Source organism: Aquarana catesbeiana, linkage group LG08 (genome assembly GCF_042186555.1).
Source record: "Aquarana catesbeiana isolate 2022-GZ linkage group LG08, ASM4218655v1, whole genome shotgun sequence".
Classification (NCBI taxonomy): domain Eukaryota; kingdom Metazoa; phylum Chordata; class Amphibia; order Anura; family Ranidae; genus Aquarana; species Aquarana catesbeiana.
Window position 1 is genome coordinate 287,732,230 of NC_133331.1, and position 16,895 is coordinate 287,749,124.

The 16,895-nt window shown below is 44.4% G+C and overlaps 2 protein-coding genes across 2 annotated transcripts in view; one reads left to right on the top strand and one right to left on the bottom strand.

Annotated features, from left to right (window-relative positions):
- LOC141106775 (uncharacterized) overlaps positions 1–16,895 on the top strand; it is a 73,161-nt gene that overhangs the window by 47,040 nt on the left and 9,226 nt on the right. Inside the window, exons 9-13 of the mRNA XM_073597702.1 lie at positions 1,675–2,049; positions 10,420–10,540; positions 13,863–13,960; positions 14,069–14,227; positions 14,439–15,405. Of these exons, the coding sequence (XP_073453803.1) occupies positions 1,675–2,049; positions 10,420–10,540; positions 13,863–13,960; positions 14,069–14,227; positions 14,439–15,405 (1,720 nt within the window). The remainder of the gene's footprint in view (positions 1–1,674; positions 2,050–10,419; positions 10,541–13,862; positions 13,961–14,068; positions 14,228–14,438; positions 15,406–16,895) is intronic.
- LOC141106619 (uncharacterized) lies at positions 599–10,302 on the bottom strand. Its single transcript, XM_073597540.1, has 3 exons — positions 10,113–10,302; positions 4,478–4,535; positions 599–2,157 (listed from the first exon to the last, which is right to left on the bottom strand). Exons 2-3 carry the CDS (start codon positions 4,512–4,514, stop codon positions 1,043–1,045), a joined length of 1,152 nt encoding a protein of 383 aa, XP_073453641.1. The 5' UTR covers positions 4,515–4,535; positions 10,113–10,302; the 3' UTR covers positions 599–1,042.

The following is a 16,895-nucleotide window of genomic DNA, read 5'->3' on the forward strand; positions in this document are numbered from 1 at the left end:
TGGTAATTTTAGTAATATAGAAAAAGCTGGTCCCCTCAAAGTGCTGGCTTTGTCTAGTTTGGGGTGTATAATTTCTTCTTATGGCTTTCTTCTTGTCACTCTTCCATAAAGGCCAGGTTTGTGGAGAGCACAACTAATGGTTGTCCTGTGGACAGATTCTCCCACCTGTGCTGTGGATCTCTGCAGCTCCTCCAGAGTTACCATGGGCCTTTTGGCTGCTTCTCTGATGAATGCTGTCTTTGCCCGGCCTGTCAGTTTAGGTGGACGGCCATGTCTTGGTAGGTCTGCAGTTGTGCCATACTCTTTCCATTTTCAGATGATGGGTTGAACAGTGCCCCATGAGATGTTCAAAGCTTGGGATATTTTTTTTATAACCTAACCCATCTTTAATCTTCTCCACAACTTTATCCCTGACCTGTCTGATGTGTTCCTTGGCCTTCATGATGCTGTTTGTTCACTAAGGTTCTCTAACAAACCTCTGAGAGCTTCACAGAACAGCTGTATTTGTACTGAGATTAAATTACACACAGGCGGACTCTTTTTACTAATTAGCTGACTTCTGAAGGAAATTGGTTCCAATATATACAAATACACGCCACACTTTTCAGATATTTATTTGTAACAAAAGTTGAAAACCATTTATCATTTTTCCTTCCACTTCACGATTATGTGCCACTTTGTGTTGGTCTATCACATAAAATCCCAATAAAATACATTTCTGGTTGTAACATGACAAAATGTGGAAAATTTCAAGGGGTCGAATACTTTTTCAAGGCACTGTATACTGTTATCTAAAATTTTATTTTAACGTCATACTTGTGGTATAAGTGTTATGTTAGTGGAGAACTAAATGGGGTTATCTTATTTTTTTATTAGCAATATTTTTTTTTTTTTTTCAATTATTACCAAAAGGAAAAGACATCACGATTCATCCAAATACACAAAGTAACAGAGACTATAAAAAGGTAAAATACTTCGATCTTAGCCATCAGCTGATATTACAGACATTCTTTCAGGATCTTTCCCCCGGTTTTTCCTCTGCTCATGTACTGGCTCGGATAATCCTTCTCTGCGCAGCAAATATGCCATTTGTCTCATCAACATTTACACTGTGTAGATTATAGGCCTGGGTAATATCTTGTGGCACATATGCATGCTTTCTCAACATGTGCGTTTTCAAATTTTTTCTGAGAAGACAAAGGCTACACTCAGGGCATATCACATTTACTCTGGCTGTAGCTACAGATTTGGAGGATTGTGGGCTTGACACTGGAGAGGATGCTGCGGGTGGTGATATCAGCACTGGAGAGGATGCAGCGGGTGGTGGTATCGGCACTGGAGAGGACTCAGCGGGTGGTGGTTTCGGCACTGGAGAGGACTCAGCAGGTGGTGGTTTCGGCACTGCAGAAACTTCACACAAAAATAAATGCCTTTCCATATCCATCCTGCGTATGACTGTTCTTTTACAGAGGTGGCAGTGATAATGTCCCACCCGCCGGCACGGTTGCCTGCACCGGCGTATGGTTTTGTGCACATCTGAATGCTTTCTCAACATGTGTGCTTTCAAGTTTTTACTGAGAAGGCGGTGGCTACACTGAGGGCAATTCACAAATTCGGCCAATACTTTGGCTGTATCTGGAGCAGGTGGCAGTGCATATGTGTGTTCTACCACAGATGTGGAGGATTGTGGGTTTGACACTGAAGAGGGCGCTGCGGGTGGTGGGATCGGCACTGGAGAGGATGCTGCCGGTGGTGGGATCGGCACTGGAGAGGATTCTGCCGGTGGTGGGATCGGCACAGGAGAGGATTCTGCCGGTGGTGGGATCGGCACAGGAGAGGATTCTGCCGGTGGTGGGATCGGCACAGGAGAGGATTCTGCCGGTGGTGGGATCGGCACAGGAGAGGATTCTGCCGGTGGTGGGATCGGCAAAGGAGAGGATTCTGCCGGTGGTGGGATCGGCACAGGAGAGGATTCTGCCGGTGGTGGGATCGGCACAGGAGAGGATGCTGCCGGTGGTGGGATCAGCAATGCAGCGATACTACACAACGGTAAATGCCTTTCCATATCCATCCTGCGTATAATTGTCCTTTTACAGAAGTGGCAGTGATAATGTCCCACCCGCCGGCATGGTTGCCTGCACCGGCGTATGATTTTGTCTGCAAGAGAAAAAAAATAAAATATTAATAAACTGCAATTAAAAAAAATTCAACCAAATTTTACAACTTTCTCGGTGTGCACATTTTTTTTTTTTTTTTTTTAGCCCTGGTTCACAGCGAATCTGACTTTGAAATCGCACGATTTCAAAGCCGCATGCCAGAGCGACCTAAGGTGTGACTCGGCTGACATCAGTGCGACTGCGCAGATAAAATCGCCAAAAATAGTGCAGGAACCACTTTTTCAAATCTCTGTGGCACTGAAAAGTCGGCGTTTGCACTCATTGGAAATCATGGGGAAATCATGGGGTACGACTTGTCATGCGACTTTGCAGTCCCAAGTCTCGCACTAGTGGAAACCGACCCAAAAGAAGGAAACCTGCTTCTTTAGAAATGGGAAGTACATCTTTTGACTACTCAGATGTAGTGTCGGTTTTCTCCCAGCCAACAGCTGGCTTTACAGCCTGGACATAGGGCTGAACTAGGAAAGTTGAAGTTCGAGCTCTTCTGAGGTATCCTCAGATGGCCCCCCCATCATCCAGATGTCTAGGAGGGATACTTGCTGCGTGGTGAGAGGATTCTCTGGAGGATGGGCCAAGAAGAGTTAACTTCTCTGGAGGAGATTGAGCCAATTGCTGCAATAGAAGTGCTGTTGCTCATTCCGCTATGTAACCCCTGCCCATCTTTGAGTAGGACAGCTTTACCTGTTAACCCTCTGACTCTCTGTATGCTGCAGAGACTCTAAAACAGCTTTTGCAGACCAATTGGCTGGTAATGGAATGACCCCGCATGCTTGGCATTTAGGGATTTGAGAGTTGGTGAATGTGAAGAACTTTGTCTTTTCACAGATGAACCCTTGCCGCTTGCATGGTATCCTGATCTGGATGGTGTGCCCTGGTTGGGGCCTTCATAGGTTTGTTTGTGTCGCCTTGATGTCCACTTGGACTTCTCCTGGCGTACAAGGCTGAAATACATAAACGTGCCAGCAAAAGTGCTCTCTTTTTTTTTTTTATTACTGACCTGGACGACGGTCCCTACTTTAAATGTTGGAGAGGGTCTTGTTCGGGTGGCGTACTGCTTATTTTAGACACCAAACAGAAAAAGCATTTAGAGAAGGATAAAATGAGTTAGCGACTGGTATTTCAGCTGAAGCAAGGAAACGGTATTCCTGAGTAGAGAAAAAGAAAGAAATTACATGTACTGTTGGCAAAAAACAAGGTCCCCTCCAAGAGCTCCCCCCATAGGCAACCATTTAAGATGACAACAGGCTGCCATGCTGAAAGCCCCTAGTAATAAACAATGGAGAGGGGAGGGACATCTTGTGGAAGATACAACCCTCTAAAAAATGATTTTGACAAACAAGGGCAAAAAAAAAAAAAAAAATGTAAAATTTGCCCCTATTCAAGATGGCCACCACAACCTCAGGCCAGACTGGGCATGCGCGGCCTGGCGGCACTAGGGCTCCTGGCGTCCGCGCATGCGCAGAACGGGCAGGAAGACGCCGAGGGACTCAGAAAAGCCGGTGAGTGGTGCGCACCGCCCACTATAGCAACCAGGAATAAAGGTACAATATCACAAGGAGGGGAAGGTGGTGGGGGAGGAAGAAAGTGAAGAAGAGGGGAACGCAAAGAAAGGAAAGCGAGAGAGAATGGATGAGAGGAGGGAGAAATGGAAGGCTAAGTGAAAAATAGATATAGCTGCGTTCTCTGCTGTAGGCTTGAGCAAATGCCAGAATATAAATGCAGATAGGAGCTCTTAGTTAAGAGACAACGGCTGTCCCAAAAGGTCCACAGAAAGGGGCTCCCCATCTTATCAGCGCATTTAGCTGCCCAAGAATAGGGACTGCACCTGGGAGAGGCTGAACCCAACTGGAATCTGCCGGCTGCAGAGGTAAGGAACGTTCGATCACCATTCACCGACCATGAGGTATGGAGGGAAAAAAAAGGAGAATGCTGGGAGTGCATTAATCCTTTTCTTTTATAACATTTACTGGTCCTGAGGGAGGAGCCAAGGCGGAGCTTGTCACAGGTATGCTGCCATGGAGGCACCAGGAAAACATTATTATAAAAGAAGAAATAAAAGCTAAAAAAAAAGCTGAAATACCTAGCAACAAATGATGCAACATATAATAGTTTTCTCTATTGGCTAACAAAAAAAACGCCAAAAACGCTGCATACAAACGCGGAAAAAAAAAACAAAAAACGCTGGAAAAGCACTCAAAGACGCTCCGCTCAGGTGTTAATGCAGCCTAAGTGCAAGGTATAATAATTACACAAGAAAATATATGATTTCCAAAATGATGGGAAGTTTAAAGCCAACAAACCTTTGAACCGGAATACTTTTTTCACGTGGGGATCCATGTGTGTGTCCCAATCTTGGCCCTGTTAGTTGGCAAAAAGGACAATGAAATGGTGTTTAGAAACATGGATTGCATTCTTCTTCCAACATAAACATCAACTTCCTTCTAAAAAATACTAAAAATTTCAACTTAACCACTTAAGGACCGAGCCTCTTTCTAAGATTTGTTGTTTACAAGTTAAAAACAGTTTTTTTTTATAGAAAATTACTTAGAACCCCCCAAACGTTATACATTTTTTTTCTAAGACCCTAGAGAATAAAATGGCGGTCGTTGCAATACTTTTCTGTCACACCGTATTTGTGCAGCGGTCTTACAAGCGCACTTTATTTGGAAAAAAATACACTTTTTTGAATTAAAAAATAAGACAACAGTAAAGTTGCCCATTTTTTTTTTATCTTGTGAAAGATAATGTTACGCCAAGTAAATTGACACCCAACATGTCACGCTTCAAAACTGCGCCCGCTCGTGGAATGGCGAAAAACTTTTACCCTTCAAAACCTCCATAGGCGACGTTTAAAAAATTCTACAGGTTTCATGTTTTGAGCTACAGAGGAGGTCTAGTGCTAGAATTATTGCTCTCGCTCTACCGATTGTGGCCATACCTCACATGTGAACACCGTTTTCATATGCGGGCGCTACTCACGTATGCATTCGCTTCTGCATGTGAGTTCGGCGGGAGGGGGCGTGTTTAAAAAAATATGTTTAGTTTTTTTTCTCTTATTTATTTCACCTTTTATTTTTTATTTTTACACTGTTCTTTAAAAAAAAAAAAAAAAATTGTGTCACTTTTATTCCTATTACAAGAAATGTAAACATCCCTTATAATAGAAAAAAAGCATGACAGGACCTCTTATATATGAGATCTGGGGTCAAAAAGAACCTCAGATCTCATATTTACACTAAAATGCAATAAAAAATAAAAATAAAAAATGTTGTCATTTGAAAAAAAAAAAAAAAAATGACTCTTTAAGAGCTATGGGCGGAAGTTTTGACGTCGCTTCCGCCCTACAATGGTATGGAGATGGGTGGGGGCCATCTTCTCCTCACTCGTCTCCATACCAAGCAGGAAGAAGGATCCGATCGCCTCCACCGCTGCCGCCAGCTCCGCCGCCGATAAAAGTGATTTCGCAGCAAATCCACCGCAAAGACCGCTATTATCAGAAACTGGACCGCCCGCCGAAGAAGAGAATACCGGGGTTATGGTAGATAGCTGCTGCCATAACAAAGATATCCCTCTTCAAAGTGCGGACGTAGATCAGTCTGGAAGTGGTTAAAGGGGTTGTACAGTCAGAAGTTTTTCTTTTTAATCTATCATTCTTTGCATTAAGATAAAAAACCTTCTGTAGCAGCCCCCCCCCCCCCCAATACTTACCTGAGCCCCATCTCTCTCCAGCCATGTCCACGAGTGTCTTAGTCGTCCGGGACTCTTCTCCTGATTTGCAGAGACACAGCAGCGGCGCCACTGGCTCCCGTGGCTGTCAATCAAACACAGTTAGCCAATCAGGGCAGAGGAGGGGGCGGGGCTCCGTTTCTGAATGGACACATGGAGCTGTGACTCGGCTCGGGTGCCCCCCCAAAGCAAACTGCTTGCTGGGGGGGGGGGGGGCACTCGACAGGAGGGAGCGCCGAAGAGGGGCCTGACAAGAGGAGGATCGGGGCTGCTCTGGGCAAAAGCCGAGATTTTTGGGCGACGGACATCCCGCAATTCTATTTGCGCGATTTTTCCTGCGTCCCCGGGGCGCTCGAGCAAAGTAACGAGTGCATATGGAAGTCGCGCCCCCATATGTAAACAGCGTTCAATTCACACATGTGAGGTATCGCCGCGTGAGTTAGAGTGAGAGCAATAATTCTAGCACTAGACCTCCTCTGTAACTATAAACTGGTAACCTGTAAAAAAAAAAAAAAAAAAAAGAATTAAAGCGTCGCCTATGGAGATTTTTAAGTACCAAAGTTTGGTGCCATTCCACGAGTGTGCGCAATTTTAAAGCATGACATGTTAGGTATCTATTTACTCGATATAACATCATCTTTTAGCAAAAAAAAAAAAATTATGATTTTTACATGTAGGAGAGAAGTGTCAGAATAGACCCGGTATGAAAGTGTTTAAACAAGGCAGATCGCCGCTCTGACAGGAGGGAAGTGCAAAGCGGGAACCTCTAGGATCCATGTCTTCCCTCCTAGTAAAACCACCCCCCCTCCCCCGCACTGTACACACAAACACTGGTTAGGCACACCGTTAACCCTTTGATCGCCCCTGGTGTTAACCCCTTCCCAGCCGGTGTCATTAGTACAGTGATAGTGCTTTTTTTTTTTTTTTTTTTAGCACTGATCGCTGTATTGGTGTCACTGGTCCCCAAAAAGTGTCACTTAGTGTCAGACTGTCCGCCGCAATGTCGCAGTCCCGCTATGAGTTGCTGATCGTGTCGTTACTAGTAAAAAAAAAAAAAAAAAAAAAAAGGAAGAAGAAATCTATCCCCTATTTTGTAGACGCTATAACTTTTATGCGAACCAATCAATATACGATTATTGAGATTTTTTTTTTACCAAAAATAAGTAGAAGAATACATATTGGCCTAAATTGATGAAGAAATTTGTTTACATTTTTTTTTATTGAGTACGTTTTATTGCAGAATAAAATTTAAATATATATATATATATATATATATATATATATATATATATATATATATACACACGCGCACACACACACACAGTGCCTTGCAAAAGTATTCACCCCCTTGGCTTTTTACCTATTTTGTTACATTACAACCTTTAGTTCAATGTTTTTTTTATCTGAATTATATGTGATGGATCAGAACACAATAGTCTAAGTTAGTGAAGTAAAATTAGAAAAATACATAAAACTATTTTTCAGAAATAAAAAGCTGATAATTGGCATATGCGTATGTATTCACCCCCTTTATGAAGCCCATAAAAAGTTCTGGTGCAACCAATTACTTTCAGAAGTCACATAATTAGTGAAATGATGTCCACCTGTGTGCAATCTAAGTGTCACATGATCTGTCATTACATATACACACCTTTGTGAAAGACCCCAGAGGCTGCAACATCTAAGCAAGAGGCACCACTAACCAAACACTGCCATGAAGACCAAGGAACTCTCCAAACAAGTAATGGACAATGTTGTTGAGAAGTACAAGTCAGGGTTAGGTTATAAAAAATATCCAAATCTTTGATGATCCCTAGGAGCACCATCAAATCTATCATAACCAAATGGAAAGAACATGGCACAACCGCAAACCTGCCAAGAGACGGCCGCACACCAAAACTCACAGACTGGGCAAGGAGGGCATTAATCAGAGAGGCAGCACAGAGACCTAAGGAAACCCTGGAGGAGCTGCAGAGTTCCACAGCAGAGACTGGAGTATCTGTACATAGGACCACAATAAGCCAAACCCAACACATCACATCACCCAAAGAACACCATCCCCACTGTGAAACACGGTGGTGGCAGCATCATGCTGTGGGTATGTTTTTCAGCAGTCTGGCCTGGGAAACTGGTCAGAGTTGAGGGAAAGATGGATGGTGCTAAATACAGGGATATTCTTGAGCAAAACCTGTACCACTCTGTGTGTGATTTGAGGCTAGGACGGAGGTTCTCCTTCCAGCAGGACAATGACCCCAAACATACTGCTAAAGCAACACTTGAGTGGTTTAACCACTTCGCACTGGGAGGGCGTCCAGAGACGTCCTTGACTTTGCGGGGCTGTATCTGAACGATGGGTGCAGCTACAGACCTCATTCAGATATCGGCTTTTTCAGCCGGCGATTCTCTACACCATAAGAATGATCATAGCGGCTGTTCCGCCCCGCCCTCCGGTGCTTCTACCAACTCACCTCTTCCATCGGTGAGTCGGAGAAATGATCCGCCGGCCCCGGATGGTGATCATAGAGATTTCCGGCACACCGGACGGTCGCCGGAGTCTCTATGATCGTTCGGAGGACGGGCTCGATGTTATGACGTCACGCCCGGCCTCTGCATTCAAAAAAACGGCGCCGCCTCGGCTCGGAAGCCGTGATCATTTTTAAAATTTTTTTTATTTTAGGCTTCCCAGCCTAGAGGTGAGATGTGGGGTCTTATTGACCCCATATCGCACTGTAAAGAGGACCTGTCATGTCATATTCATATTACAAGGGATGTTTTACATTCCTTGTAATAGGAATAAAAGTGATCAAAATTTTTTTTTTTTTTTTTTTTAGAGTGTCAAACTAAAAAAATAAAAGTCAAATTAACAATAAAAAGAAATAAAAATGTAAAGCTCCCCTGTCCCCGTGAGTTCGCACGCAGAAGCGAACGCATACGTAAGTCCCGCCCACATATGAAAACGGTGTTTAAACCATACATGTGAGGTATCGCCGCGAACGTTAGAGCGAGAGCAATAATTTTCTTCCTCTGTAACTCAAAACATGTAACTAGTAAAAAATTAAAGCGTCGCCTATGGGGATTTTTAAGTACCAAAGTTTGGCGCCGTTCCACGAGCGTGTGCAATTTTGAAGCGTGACATGTTAGGTATCTATTTACTCGGCGTAACTTCATCTTTCACATTATGCAAAAAAATTGGGCTAACTTTACTGTTTTGTTTTTTATTTAAAGCATGAAACTTTTTTTTTTCCAAAAAAAAGTGTTTTCGAAAAATTGCTGCGCAAATACCGTGCGAGATTAAAAAGTTGCAACGACCGCCATTGTATTCTCTAGGGTCTTTGCTAAAAAAAAAACATATATATAACGTTTGGGGGTTCTATGTAATTTTCTAGAAAAAAAAAAAAACGAATTTTACATGTAGGAGAGAAATGTCGGAATTGGCCTGGGTGCGAAGTGGTTTAAGGGGATAATGTGTTGGCATGGCCTAGTCAAAGCCCAGACCTCAATCCAATTGAAAATCTGTGGTCAGACTTAAAGATTTGCTGTTCACAAGCGCAAACCATCCAACTTGAAGGAGCTGGAGCAGTTTTGCAATGGAGAAATGGGCAAAAATCAGAGCGGTAAGATGTGGCAAACTCATAGAGACTTATCCAAAGAGCTGTGATAGCCGCTAAAAGGTGGCTCTACAAAGTATTGACTTTAGGGGGGTGAATACTTATGCACTTTGACTTTTTTCTGTTGTTTTGTTCTATTTGTTGTTTGCTTCACAATAAAAAAAAATCTTTATAGTTGTGGGCATGTTCTGTAAATTAAATGATGCAAATCCTCAAACAATCCATATTAATTCCAGGTTGGGAGGCAACAAAACACGAAAAATTCCAAGGGGGTGAATACTTTTGCAAGGCACTGTATTTTTTTTTTTTTAATTTCAAAATTGTCGCTCCTTTTTTTTTTCTTTTGTTTATAGCACAAAAAAAAAATAAAAACCACAATGGCGATCAAATACCACCAAAAGAAATCTCTATTTGTGGGGGGAAAAAAGGACGTCAATTTTTTTTTCTGGGTGCAGCGTTGCACGACTGCGCAATTGTCAGTTAAAGCGACGCAGCGCCGTATCGCAAAAAATGGCCTGGTCACGAAAGGGGAGGGGGGTAAAACCTCCCGGGGCTGAAGTGGTTAAAAGACCTAAAAAAAAAAGAAATAAACAAAACTTACCAAAAATGGTTTGGTCGCCGCTCTGTGCGCCCCCGACAAACGACCACAATACGGTGTGTCTGCAAAGCCCCCCTTACTCAGTAAATAAGAACAAAATCAAAATATCAACAGCATCTGCAGCTAATGGAGCTCCACTCTGCACAGGAAACATGTGACCAGGAAATGAAGTTGTGTCTGTTGGTTGTTTTGTTGTATTAAAGTTGATTGAACAAAAAAAAAATATGAGTGGAGGCCACGTGTTTCCTGTCTTGAGTGGGAGCTCCAGTCTGCAGCCCCCGGGGGATTGTGGGAGTTGCAGTCAGAGCGTGACTTCCGGGCTACAATGACATGGCCGCCTCCTTGTATTGGAGACATTTCTGGATGCTGGGTTTGTGTTCCTTCTTCCAATCAGCGCTGGAGGGGAGGGGATTGCTGGTGGGAGTGTTCAGGTGAGAGCTGTGCTGTGTGTACAGGATTGGGGGGTTCTGGGGCTTTGTATGATGATAGTAATCTATAATGTGGATGGAGATGGTGGAGGGAGGGGGGGTTGTGTATTGTGCAGACCTTCCATACAGTGGGTGATGGGCTGTATACCTGCTACAGGACATGGTGTCCCCTGTGTGTGATATACAGATCAGCAACAGCTTCCTCCTACCAGCCATGCTCATTGGTTGCCAGGAGACCCATGCTGTTCCGGCTCAGGGGGTGCAAATGGCATCGGGCGTTGCTCGCTATGGGTCATGGGATACTGGGTCATTCATTTCAAACGACCACCCTGTAAGGTTATGTAAGCCAGAGTGAAGGAGCTGGGCCAGCACAGACGGTCACCAGACATGATTTCAGCAGCCTCACAGCTGTCGCTCTAGTAGCCTTCCCCTTTGCCCCTCCCCCTGCAGCTCCATATAAGCTGTAGGGCAGAGGAGCTGGGCCAGCACAGACAGTAACCAGATGTGACGTCAGCAGCCTCACAGCTGTCGGATTAGCAGCCCTCCCCTTTGCTCCTCCCTTGGCAACGCCATATAACGTAGGGCAGAGGAGCTGGGCCAGAACAGACAGTAACCAGATGTGACGTCAGCAGCCTCACAGCTGTCACTCAAGTAGTATTCCCCTTTGCTCCTCCCTTGGCAGCTCCATATAAGATGTAGGGCGGAGCGGAGGAGCTGGGCCAGCACAGACAGTGATCCTAACCTCCCAAAAGCGGAGGGGGGCTCTGCTAGGGGATTGACTGTTCCTGGTGTGATCCAACCTTCTAGCATGGTCATTCACCATCAGAAATCATTTATGGAAGGAATTGTAAGCATGTCAAAGTTGGTGACAGGGCCTCTTCAAAGCCGAAACAAAATCAAATGTTATTGGGCTTTTCTTTTCTCCAGGTTGAAAGTTCTTCATTCATACGGAATAGCATGATGTAGGACAATGCCGCATTATGGCCACTAGATGGAGCTGACAATTGCCGTGGTCTTGAGCACCATCTAGTGGCCATCATGCAGTGTTTTCCTGGTTCATGTGATTCAGTATCAGTGAATAACATCCAACCTGGAGAGAAAATAGCCTAATAACATTCGATTTTTTGCTCCCCATTCACACAGCGCTTGAATAGCAGAGGATGATTTTTTTGTTTATAAATACACCCCATTATGTCCTAAGGTGACAAGGCTCATTCACCTCTCTGTATCAGGACTACAGAAACATGCCCCTCTCTCTATGTCCACATCAGAGGGGGAAGGGGGGGGGGGTTCTGTAGTCCTCAGAGAACAGAGTAGCTGATAAGAGTCCAGCACAGGAAGTTATCAGCTTGCCGGATTTCTGGCAGGATCAACTGTTATTTTTTGCTCTTGAACAGATATAACAAAACGTCTTCAATGGTATAATCAACAGACTAAAAGGGAGCAAATTAGAGATGTTCATTGTTTGAGTTTACATACCCTTTATTAACTTCTTCCCTTTTAACTTGGCGAGGGAAAGTCTTCCCAATCGTGTGACCACTGTGATTGGGAACTTGCATGCCTTGCAGCTTGCCGCAGTGTTGCTTTACAAGTTTTTGCCAACCTCCCAACCAACTAGTTCTTTGAGGGATCCCAAGCGGAAGCCTCCCAACCAACTGGTTCTCTGAGGGATCCCAAGCAGAAGCCTCTGGACTAACTAATTCTTTGAGGGATCCCAAACAGAAGCCTCCCGACCAACTGGTTCTCTGCGGGATCCCAAATGGAAGCCTTCTAATGAACTAATTCTTTGAGGGATCTCAAACAGAAGCCTCCTGACCAACTGGTTATTTGAGGGATTGCAAGCAGAAGCCTCCCAACCAACAGTTTTTTTGAGGCATCTCAGTCTTTTTTAAGGGAACTGTTTGTTTGAGGGACCTGCTGGCTTTTTGAGAGATCCCAAGCCAAAGCCTCGTGAACAACTGGTTCTTTGGGAGATCCCAAGCGGAAGCCTCCCAACCAACTGGTTCTTTGAGAAATCCCAAGTGGAAGCCTCTTGAACAAATTATTTTTTTGAGGGATCCCAAGTGAAAGCCTCCCAACCAATTAGTTTCTATGAGGGATCCCAAGCAGAAGTCTATCAACCAACTAGTTTTTATGAGGGATCCCAAGCGGAAGCCTCTCAACCAACTAGCTTCTTTGAGGGGTCCCACGCAGAAGCCTCCCAACCAACTGGTTCTTTGAAGGATCCCAAGCGGAAGCCTCCCGACCAACTGGTTCTTTGAGGTATTTCAAGTGGCAGCCTCCCAACCAACTGGTTTCTTTGAGGGATCACAAGCAGAAGTCTCCCAACCAACTGGTTCTTTGAGGGATCCCAAGCGGGAGACTCCTGACTAACTGGTTCTTTCAGGGATCCCAAGCAGTGCTACTTTTTCTCTTCCTTCCCCACTCTCGTTCTGCCTCCACCAGCACAGATGGATTGGGCTACAAACCCAGATCTCTCTGGATCCCCTCTTTTTTTTTTTTTTTCTCCAAGCTTCTCTCCAAGAGAGAAACTCTAGTAACCTGGTTATAACTCCAGAAAATCTGGTGAGATCTGTTCGTAATCAGGTCCATCTGTGCTGGTGGAAGAGCTCGGTGAAGACTGAGAGATGGGAGGGGAGGCAGCGGCACTGGCTTCCTTTTAGGATCTTCTTCTAAGGACCAGTGGATGGGAGGTTGAGAATTCATTGAGAGATTCCTTTCAGTGACTTCTCAGCCTCCTGGCCACTGGTTCTTAGAGGGAGATCCCAAATAGAAGCCAGCTGTCCAGATCTACCTGAATCTTTCTTTTTCCTCCAGTACTCTCACCAATAGAGTAAATCTAGTAACCTGATAACTCCAGCAAATCTGGCCCATCTGTACTGGTGGGGGAGCTCTGTGGAGACCAAAAGACGGAAGGAGAGGGGACAGCACTGGCCAGCTTACTTACATTTAGGATCTCTTCTAAAAAGCAGTACATAGGAGGCTAATAATTCATTGGGAGGTTCCTTTCAATCAATTCTCAGCCTCAATGGCCTTCGGTTCTTAGAGGAAGATCCCAAACTGAAGTAAGCTGTTGTGGATCTCTCTTCTTCCTCCAGCCCTCTATCCAAGAGAGTAATTCTAGTAACCTGCCACAGTAAAGGTCCAGGGGGCTTTAGGCGCAATTTAATGGGTGATGGTGGGGTTCTGGATTGCAAGACTGTCTGAATGGAATTGGCAACGGTATTTAGCTGCTTGCATGAAGTGCTCTAACTGTTGTTGATAGACAGAGAAGGGTTGTGTCTGGATAGTGACTGTATCATTGTGTGTTTCGGATTCTAATTAGGTGTCAGGAGGTCACTGTCTATTTCTTCATAGAAGAGTGGAAGGATCTAGACGGACACAAGGATCTCCACAAGGACTCCATGATGGAGAATCAGCTGGGTAAGGGATTTATTTGTAAAGTATGGAGCAGTACAGAGGGTCAGCTTCCTCATCAACTTCTAAACACATAGAAATGATGTTCTCGGTTTGTGTATTTCTTTCCTACAGATGGATCCATTGACAGGAACCCACCAGAGAGAAGTCCAAGTCCTGATTCGAATAACGCTGCCGTGGACTTCCGCGAACTTAATATAATTGTTAAAGAAGAGGAGATTTCGATACCAGTGACTGTTAAGGAAGAGGTGGCTCCAGTTGATCTCGGGATTGGTAAGAGGACTACTTGGTAACCTCTTTGGATCAAAATAGGATAAAGTTGTAGAGAGAGGGTCATCTTAAGCAATTTGTAGAACACAATCAAGGGAGTCTAGTATCCGGCAGGGTTGGCCAAAATTGGGCGTCAAAACTTGCTGATACTAACACCATAATACAGTTGCGTGTTTTTACCTTATACTTTATATTTTCTTTTGTTTTCCCACAGATGGACACAAAAATGAGGACATCTTGGAAGTGTGCCTTGCTCCATCTCCAGACTGTAAAACAGAACATAATGACATTGCACTGGTGCCTCCTCAAGAAAACGGTGTCGCCCAGAATATCCAGATCGTCCTTTGCTCTGCAAGCATTTTGCCTATCCCCACTAATTCCATCGAACTCCCCAGCCCCATTGCTTCTCCCACTAACTGTAGACGCAAAAAAGTCTTCCCATGTCCTGACTGTGGGAAAAACCTTAGCCATAAGGCCAACCTTATAGCGCACCGGCGCATTCACACAGGGGAGAAGCCATTTTGCTGTCAGGATTGCGGGAGAGCCTTCACCCAGAAATCGGACCTAGCGAGGCATCAGAGGATCCACACGGGAGAGAAGCCTTTCGCGTGTCCGCACTGCGACAGATGTTTCACTCAGAAGTCCGACCTGGCTCTGCACAAAAACGTTCACGCGGGGGAAAAGCCCTTCCCTTGCTCGGACTGCGGAAAAAAATTCACACGGAAGTCAGTGCTGATCCGGCACAGGAGGATACACACCGACGAGAACCCTTTTCCCTGCCCCGAGTGCGGGAAATGTTTTGTGCAGAGGTCTGATCTGGTCTACCATCTCAGAATTCATGTTGGTGACAAGCCATTTTCCTGCGACGAGTGTGGGAAGTCCTTCATCGGGAAGTCCGATCTGGTTACCCACCAGAGAATTCACACCGGTGAGAAGCCTTTCGCTTGCACGGACTGCAGCAAGCGTTTTGCGCACAGGACGATGCTTATCAACCACCAGAGGGTCCACACCGGGGAACGCCCATTCTTCTGTACGGAGTGCGAGAAGAGCTTCATGCAGAAGGCCAGTCTGATATATCATCAGAGACTTCACAGGGGGGAGAAACCCTTTCCCTGCCCTGACTGCAGCAGAAGTTTTACTCAGAAGTCTGATCTCGTTCGACATCAGAGAACTCACAAACAGTAGATGACGCTACCTCAATTTGTGTGTGGGAAATAGGTTATGTAGTAGTGTGGGTTTCCATGAAGAGTGAACATTCACATATTTAATGCAAAGGGTTTCGTGAAGAGCACCTGTCACTTGTTGATAGGAAAGGTGACCATTTTTCTTGACTCTACCAATTTACATATTACCCATGTGCGTGGAATCATTGACATTAAAAAGACCTAGTTCTAGGTGCTTATTAGAGCCTTCATGTGATTTTAAGGACCATGTGTTCTCACATGGACCTCTCCAAGTCAAGTTAAAAAGCCCCATAGTCTTAAAGTAGCAAATAAATGAGGCAAATTTGATCTCTATATGGCCTGTCCAGGCTTGTTCCAGGGGCCTTGTCATATACTCCCAAAGCTCATCCGATAGTCATGGGTCCATGCCATGAGGCTTTTCTTAAATTTTTTACACCCTGTAACGCAATCATGAGACCAAAGTCTCATATGTAGAACACCTCTCCTGTGTCCTTAAATTCGCAATACCCAAGAGGCCTTTCATAAACTTGTGAAGCCTGTCTGAAACAAGGAGCAGTTCCTACTGCTCAATCCTATCTCATATGCGTTCATAGTTCATTCGTTGTTGGTGATAAGCCACTTTCAGATTGTCTTCACAGAAATGTTTTTAGCTCTTACCATGATGAGAAAACTTGCTCTGGATATGAAGGACAGATCTTCTTTAGTCTTAGGTGAAGAAATGGTAATCATGGTTTTTTTCTCTTGGTGGTGGCCTTTTTGACACAATACTATAAAAGATGGACTCAAACTCTTGTGAGATGGCATGACATTATCACTGTAAGGACTTTTATACCATATATAGTGTGCTGTGTTCCCGAGAACGCATCTTCACTAGGTTAGCAGGCAGTTCATACTGACACAAGAATGAAAATTGCTTACATGGATCTATAATAAACGTTTTGTAATAAAAAAAAAAAAAAAAACACTTGTAACTATATTGTTCTTACCTTTCTTTCTCTATGTCCTTGCTGATAGACACAAGAAAATCCTAGGTCCAAAAACTCAGCTTCCCCTTTTTCTTCTATAAGTCAGGATGATTTTTAGAAGATTTTAGCTAAAGGCACCATTTTTGCCTTACGTTTTGGCCAAATTACTATTCTGTAGTCCAGGGGTCTCCAAACTTTCTAAACAAAGGCCCAGTAAAAGCATCAGGATTTGAGATTCTCTGCAGGGTTACTAAACATTATATGAGCTTGGACAACTAGTTGATGGGAGGGAAGCCACAGAGTTATTGGGTTTGGGTGGCAGGTCCGTATCTCTGTCTTTACTTATGATGGGGAGTTATGGATGAGGTCCAAAAGAGCGAGATTAATAGCAATAGTAATTTAGTTTTTATACTTGGCTTGGAAAGGTTACTCCCCGTGAGATGACATAGCATTTGAAGATCTGAGAGAACAGAAGTATTCCACCTCCAGATTGAGAAGATTTGCAACTGGGTGATGGAAGGA

What these genes read in the sequence shown, in the direction of transcription:
- LOC141106619 (XM_073597540.1), bottom strand. Translation starts at nt 4,514, where the DNA reads ATGGATCCCCACGTGAAAAAAGTATTCCGGTTCAAAG. An exon ending in AAAAGTATTCCGGTTCAAAG is followed by an intron (nt 2,158 to 4,477) that starts GTTTGTTGGCTT and finishes TTTCTCTTGCAG; the next exon opens with ACAAAATCATACGCCGGTGC.